The following is a 7,743-nucleotide window of genomic DNA, read 5'->3' on the forward strand; positions in this document are numbered from 1 at the left end:
ATTTTCTATGAACATTTGAAGATTTGTATGGCACACACATTGTCTTTACATATAATGAATTCAGGAGTATTAATTTACAGGGGGCAGAATTGGCCTAATCTGTAAACATATATTACATTATTCTATTATTATTACATTTTTGATTTGACCAGGTAATTACGTTTGAGATCAAAATCTCTTTCATAATGAGGACTTGGGCAATAGACAATAGGGCAGCAGCACACATTATAATAAACATTACATGATTAAGAAACAATACAAACTACAATGAAACTACAATTAAAATGGGCAAATTGGTTAGTTGATGAGTATTATGAGTTTTTATAACTCACACATTTTGGTAGGAATGACTAAATAGCCATAATAAAATATATTGCAGGTGGTCGAGGGTGATTCTCTTCAGCATGGGCTCTACATTTTTTCCCGAAGTGTAGTAAGACCTGAAACATTCTCTGAAGTAGACCCTACTCAGTTTAACAGAACATATGTGATAATTTCTTTGTTTTATTTTGTTCTCACTCGGTTAAAAAAAATATTTGTTTTTAGGTTTAGAGTAAAAAGTCAATGTTTAATAAATAAATGCAACAGCAACAATTATACTTAATACAGAAGGCATGGAGTTGTTCGAGTTTTTTGTATTAGTATTTGAATGCCTTAATACTGCATGGCTTTAGATTTTATTTGTGGTAACAAACAAACATTAATTCAGCAAACATTTTCAGTTTCCATACTAGATGTTCACACAAATCCATCCTAACATCACAGTCCCTATAGACAATGTATTTTATTAAGAGCCCTAAACCTTTACCATATATTGTGCTGCAATACATTGCCTAACAAACTGCGAAGAAAAGGAAACTGCCTTAGGGCCCACTGGCCTTTAGGATCCCCCAAAAACTCCAGATTTATACATTTGGGAAGTTTTAATGTAATCACATGTGTTTAGCTGTATTCACTATTAAAAAAAAAAAAAGTACTACATAAAAAAAAAAAAACATGTTAGGTAGTGTGTTGGCTTCTTTAATCATGATGTCATTTTTTTTTTATTTGTTTGTTTTTGTATGCAAGAATCAAAAGCCCACCAAGCTGAAGTTAGTGGAACCAGTCCACCAGAGGGCGCTGTAGTCACTCTCTAACACACTCTCTATGAGGCTCAACTCCGCCTCCTTGTTCTTGTCACATTGTCCAACATGGCGGCCTCCATGGCGCGGACCTGCCGCTATGTTTCGAGGCATGGACCTTGTATTCTGCCTCGGCTAACGAGCATTTGCCTCACACTCAGGTCTAAGTTTCACGGCTCTTCTTCTGTACATAACGGACTACTCGTGTCTCTAAATAAACGCGGTATTCTGAAGGAGTCCTTCCCAGGTAACGCGGCGCAGGACCAGCTCCCCCGCTTGCTCCAAGCTGCTGCTCAGACTGTGTACTGCGGCTTTGACCCCACGGCCGACAGCCTCCATGTGGGCAACTTGCTCGCCGTAATCGGTCTTCTGCACTTCCGCGACGCCGGGCACCATGTCCTCGCTGTGCTCGGAGGGGCCACGGCGCAGATCGGAGACCCGAGCGGGAAGACGAACGAGAGGGAGCCGCTGTCCCTCGACGCCGTGGAGGCGAACACCCGCGGCGTCCGGGAGAGCCTCCAGAGGATTTTCGCCAACCACGAACTGCACTTTCACGACAGCTCCAAGCCGCTGGGCACTTTGACTGTTCTGAATAACCTGAGCTGGTACAAGGACTGGAGCTTGGTGGGCTTTCTGTCGGAGAACGGGAGGCATTTCAGGATGGGCACCATGCTGAGCCGTCACAGCGTGCAGTCCAGGCTGAAGAGCGCGGACGGCATGAGCCTGACGGAGTTCACCTACCAGGTGTTCCAAGCTTATGACTTTCACCACCTGAACCAAGTTTACGGCTGCAGGATCCAGCTGGGGGGCACCGACCAGCTGGGCAATTTGATGTCCGGCCATGACTTCATTCACAAGTAAATGTACATCCTACTTCAGAAAACAAAACAAAGGCCTCGCAGGTGTTTTATGTGACGAATGAGCAATGGTCCAGTTTTTCTGTTGATTTAATACCCGTTTGATCTTTGACAGCTGTGTATGAATTTGACAAATAAGTGCATCCAGGGACTTTTCATGACATACTAGAGGCCAACCCTTTTTTTTTTTCTGCCTACGTTGAAGTGCCAGGCAGGATTCAGTTCAGTGAAACACATTTTAATCATTTCAACCTATTGCACTTCATATTGATTCCTGTTTTGTGACATCTGACAAATTCGAGCGACCTTGGGGCCCTGGTGGAAAACAATTGTGACACCCAAACAGCAGTGAAGCTCTCATTTTTGTATTTCATTGTAGTCACCAAACAGGTCAGCACATCTGTGGTAAAACTTACAACCTTCACCATCAACAACAGATCGAGACCTGCCAAGAGTTTGATTGAATGCAGCGACTGGCCGGGCAATTTGGTGTCTAGCTATGAGTTAAAGCTCAAGAAAATGCCCTCACTAGGAATAAAGAATGAGCAAACGTTCCACAAAAGTCACTACTTACTATTCATACTGATGTTTAAAGCAGTGATTTGTGTTCTGTCTGTCGTTTGTTTTGCAGAGTGAGCGGTGAGGAGGTGTATGGCCTGACCATCCCGCTGGTGACCAGCTCTGCAGGGGACAAGTTGGGCAAGACGGCGGGAAACGCAGTGTGGCTGAACAGAGACAAGACGTCTCCTTTTGAGCTATACCAGTTCTTCCTGCGGCAGCCTGATGTTAGCGTGGAAAGGTGGGTGAAGATGGAGCCTCATGTATTTTAGAGAGAGGTAACTGTGGGTACTCTCTGTGACCTGTAAAAGTAAGCCGGGGAAACATTTGTTTGGTCTTTTTTGCAGGTATCTGAAGCTGTTCACCTTCCTGCCTCTGGCGGAGGTCGAGAGGTTGATGGAGCAGCAGCGAGCGGATCCGGGGAAACGCCTCGCACATAAACGCCTGGCTGCAGAGGTGACCAAACTGGTGCATGGAAAGGAAGGCCTTGAGAGCGCCAAGAGGTCAGAAAATGCTGTGCTTTTGGTTTCTGTTATATTAAACAACATTTTCAACATGATTTCTCACAGACAGTTTTGAGAAAATGTTATTGGGAACAGCCTAATTAAGACCGCAGAGATTCATATTGTTGGGGATTAGTTGAGAAGACAATAAATCCTTAACTCCACTTGGTTTCTCTTCTTTTTTTTTTTTACTTTTCAGGTGTACCAAAGCCCTGTACAGCAGCAGTGTGGAGGCTCTGGAGGAAATGAGTGATGAGGAGCTGCAGGAGCTCTTCAGAGAAGCTCCCTTCCATGAGCTGCTGTTGGAGCCGGGCACCACGGTGATAGACGCCTGCCGCAGAGTCAACGCCATCCCAGACGGACCCAGAGGGTGAGTACCCAAATCTGCTCTGCTCCTTTCTCGTCCTTGCTCGTCACAGACATATTTTTTAAATACAACACCAAAGGTTCATAAACTAAATCCATAATGTCTTGAGGCCTTCGTGATCAATGCATTGTTCAGAAATCCTGTGTTTCCATTTGAAGCAATGCAGAGAACATCGTGAAAGAAAGTATTGAAATAGGAGTGCATAATAAATACACGTCAACGCCTTTGTGAATATTTAAGGGTCAGTGAGTCAACAGCATATTTTCTCCTTCCACTATGTGTACTGTTTAGAGGTGAAGTGAAAGTTAACTTAGAGCGATGTTTCATAGAAGTTGACTACATTTTATCTGCATTATTCAGTGGAAATTTGTAAATATGTTTTTAAAATATGGCTCATACACTTTCTTTGAATTTTAAAATTCTGATTAATCCTATTTATTCAAACTGTTATAATAAGTAACCATTCAAAACGTCTGTATGTGGAGTTAAATGGCTGAGGTATTTTGCTTGTCCTCCAGCAAAGGGCACCCCAAGTCTCACGTTATACATGCCTCATCCGATCTATCCTCAGACTTTTAGTGTTAGTGATTCAAATGGAAGACACATGTTGATGTTGATTCTGAGCTGAAAGTTTTTACAAACTTACAACGATCCAACGAGTATTTAAAATCTGACTTTCTGTTTCCTATGTGTCCTGGCTTGAATGCCGTTCCATCGAAGTGGATAAGAAGGGCCACACAAATGTTAAAAACGCTTTATATGAAATACACTACAACAACTAATGTGATTTTTATGTTTATATGGGTTTTCAAATTACTGGTTAATAGACTCTAAAAACCAAATCTAGTCTTTTTTTTGTTCATCTCATATTTTGGTATTTCTACAACTAATGAGTGGCTTCAACAGTCGTATTACTGGGCTTTATCGTTTCATTAAGATAAGAAATCCATTAAAATGTTCAAAGTGCATTTAATGAATTTTTAAACATCTCTCTTTTTTGACCCAGATGCAAAATGTTATTTATTATAGTAGAGGAACTTGGGCCCCTAAAAGTTGCGATACCAAAGCAAAGCACAACCATATTTTTTCATAACTTTAACATGTCTAGTTTATGAAACGGATGGTTGTATAAAAATATTTTACTGCAAAATAACTTTTTTTGGTGTTTGTTTGGATCTTACCAAAAAAACGAAAAAATAGTGAAAATTGGGGCTTCTGCGAAAGGAACAGCTCCTGCCTTATCACATGTATCTCTGGAAATCAGAATGCCACCAAATTTGGACTGGATGTTCACAGACAGTTATTCATAACAATAAAGCAAAGTTTTTATCCATACCATTGTCGGTTTTTGAAATTCAAACACTTAAGCACACATGTAGTTTAGGCGAAAATTGAACAATGAAACAAGAATTCAAAAGGTGTGTATGTCAAACTCTGTCATTTTTAAAGTAAGGACACCAATCATTTATAAATGTGTCATTTTTATCTACAAGAGACTGTTATCTTATCATAAAAATCAGTTATTTGAATATTGACTTCACCCTCTGCTGTCACCAGCCCCTAACAGGACACTAGTGGAGCCAGCACTTGAGAGCCACCTGTGCAGTGGGGCCCTATTGTGTGTATAGAAAATATGTGAAGAGAAGGACTCAAATATTTTAACAAAACATAAGTTATGATAAAACTTTGAAATAAATAGTTATAAGAACAAGATTTTTTTTTATTCTAAATACAGTCTGTGATTTTTTTATTTTATCTTTGAATAAAACAGGATTGAGGATACAATGAGAGGTAACACAATGTAACTCAGTTTCAAGAGTTTTCTGTTAACTTATTAATTTGATGAATAATAATTTGATTTAATGAAAAAACTGAGTGCATGGCACGATCAAATGTCAATTATAAGTTAAATCACAAGTCTTTATACTGTCTTTGGTAGTATTATATTTATGTAGAGGTTTTTGGGGGGAGGGGGGGGCAATGACCCATTCTAATGTGAACACACTGCATGACTAGAGTGTGTTTGCTTTGACTTGACTTTTTTTTTTTTAACTACTCACCCTTCAAAACATGGGGTGTTGTTTTGTTTAATGCAATGCAAGATTAGTTTCGTCATTGGAGAGGAAATCTGTGTTTACTGTTGAGCTCAGCAGCCAGTCTAATCTGTCAGACGTTTGATGCTCTGCAGATTTGCAGCAGTGCAAGCTAATACCCTGACTTTTTTTTTTTTTTTTTTACAAAGATGTGTTATCAAGAGGAAACTCTGACCTTGCTGTCTGTTCAAATGTTTGTGCGCAGGTATCGAATGGTTTCAGAAGGAGCAGTATGGATTAACCAACAACGGACGGACCAACCAGAGCAGATACTGATCCCAAAACTCCACATCCTGTCAAATGGACTTACTTTACTCCGAGTGGGCAAGAAGAACTTCTACATCATTAAGTGGCTCAGTCTCTGAGGCTGTCAACCTTTTGTTATGGACCAATTTAACCTTTGATGGATTAACGGGGAAGGTAGGGGACTACACCTTTGCAGGGTCAGTAAGGAGACATTGATGGACTGGTACTTTGGAAGCTGCTGGGTTTTTGCCATATCCCTTGCCCTCTATGATTTTCTGTAGTTGTCAAATAAATATTTATATGTACAGATGTGAATTTATCCAACGGTATTTTATTGAAAATGAGTTGATTTAAAGATCGTTGCTTGCTGTCTCTTATTGATATTACTCCTGTGACATGAACACTAGGGGGCAGTATTATTCAACACATTACAGCGTTGCGGCAGGCTTCCACAGCTGCACCGCATACCCTGCTGTGATCCCATAGGTAAATAATTACTCACATTCTCAAACTAAATTGCGTCATTTTTCACAAACAGGTTATGGTTCTATTTTAAGAACGTAGTGTTTTATTCAATTTGATTCGAGCATGAGGCCAACAGATGTCCTAATGTTGCTGCTTTTTTTTTGGTCTGAGAGGTGGAAGGTGGAATCTGGTTCAGACAGAACGAAAAAAGGTTTAAGGTACAATTTATAATCAAGATATAAATAGTGTTGATCATTCATATATTCCGTGATTTTAATACTTTAACTTGTTGTATTTTTTTTCACGATTGGCATTCTTTTGACCCTTCAATGCAGATTTTTCACTGTGGTGTAAATAGTCACATCATTTTCTAACCAGTGTGCCGGGCCTTTAGATTCTATTCCTTGTTTTTTTTTTGCTTGGATTTTATTTACATGTATCTACAGACTTCTGACTGAAGACATGTGTGGCTTTCAACCCCTTGTCCATCTGCTCTTTTCTTTTTCTCCTGGGGGCCAGTGGATATGAGGACAGGGTCTCATGTGCTGACCTTGACTTACCCCTCTCAGCTCCAGGGAATCGGTGGATATAGCGTTTCATACAGATACACATTTGCCCAATTATCCGATTTTATTTATTTTATTTTTATTTTTGGAAGTTAGTTCATCATTTTGTAATCACTGTAAGGGACACGCAGAGGGTCGACACCTTGAAGCTTTTAGCTTATGTAGTTTCAGAAATGTCATCCCTTTTTTAAGGTGGAATTTTACTATGCAATACGTTTTCAGTAGAAAGTTTTGAAAACACTTCGACTTCTTATTTTTGCTAATCTTGCTGGTTTTGCAGCTGTTTAACTTTTATAGTTTACAAACATGTATAAGGTTTGAGTGCATGGCTTTCTAGCAGGATTATCACACATATTGAACAACGCACAGATTAAATAAAGGAAATTGGATCATATGAATTTTAAACTAAGAACTTTAATATATCACACTATGTTTATTTATATATATATATATATATGACATTTGTATGTGAATATTTACAATGACATCAGACATTCTCAAGAGATAAAATAAAAAATGTCAGCAGCTTTGATTACTTTAATAATCTTGTTTTCATATTGGTAGCTAAAATTAGATAAATAAAAATGTACTCATGGAATTAGTTCTTTTTTTTTTACAAATAAATGACAAAATATGAATGTATTTAAAATTTAAAGAAGGCTTTGTCGATCAATATTTTTTCTGTTTAAACGTATGTTTTTGTGCTGACGTATAGTTTTAACGATTGTATTTTTAATTAAAAGTGTTGTTTTTGTTGCCAAGGGCGCTTTAAGTTTGAAGAAACTCTTACATTTTTATGAGACGCACAATCAATCGTGCTGGATGTTTCGAGACTGCTGGAACTACTGTGGTCCACCTTAAGAGGCGGGCTTTTAAAGCTCTGAGCCAATCGCGGGCCGTTTCGCATTTAAATAGCTCTGTGTTTCAGTATTTTTTTTTTTTTTTTTTTAAACCTCCCCCCCCCCTT

General features: G+C 39.1%; 1 protein-coding gene across 1 annotated transcript; it reads left to right on the forward strand.

Annotated features, from left to right (window-relative positions):
* Nucleotides 1–1,190: 1,190 nt before the first annotated feature.
* On the forward strand, nt 1,191–6,060 carry yars2 (tyrosyl-tRNA synthetase 2, mitochondrial). The gene is made up of 5 exons (XM_020660713.3): nt 1,191–1,978; nt 2,610–2,777; nt 2,884–3,039; nt 3,239–3,409; nt 5,705–6,060. The coding sequence occupies exons 1-5, from the start codon at nt 1,191–1,193 to the stop codon at nt 5,862–5,864; spliced, it is 1,443 nt and encodes a 480-aa protein (XP_020516369.1). The 3' UTR covers nt 5,865–6,060.
* The last annotated feature ends 1,683 nt before the right edge of the window (nt 6,061–7,743 follow it).

The sequence above is a fragment of the Labrus bergylta genome, chromosome 7, assembly GCF_963930695.1.
Source record: "Labrus bergylta chromosome 7, fLabBer1.1, whole genome shotgun sequence".
NCBI classification, from domain to species: Eukaryota; Metazoa; Chordata; class Actinopteri; order Labriformes; family Labridae; genus Labrus; species Labrus bergylta.

What these genes read in the sequence shown, in the direction of transcription:
- yars2 (XM_020660713.3), top strand. Translation starts at nt 1,191, where the DNA reads ATGGCGGCCTCCATGGCGCGGACCTGCCGCTATGTTTCGAGGCATGGA. An exon ending in CCTGATGTTAGCGTGGAAAG is followed by an intron (nt 2,778 to 2,883) that starts GTGGGTGAAGAT and finishes TCTTTTTTGCAG; the next exon opens with GTATCTGAAGCTGTTCACCT. An exon ending in GGCCTTGAGAGCGCCAAGAG is followed by an intron (nt 3,040 to 3,238) that starts GTCAGAAAATGC and finishes TTTACTTTTCAG; the next exon opens with GTGTACCAAAGCCCTGTACA.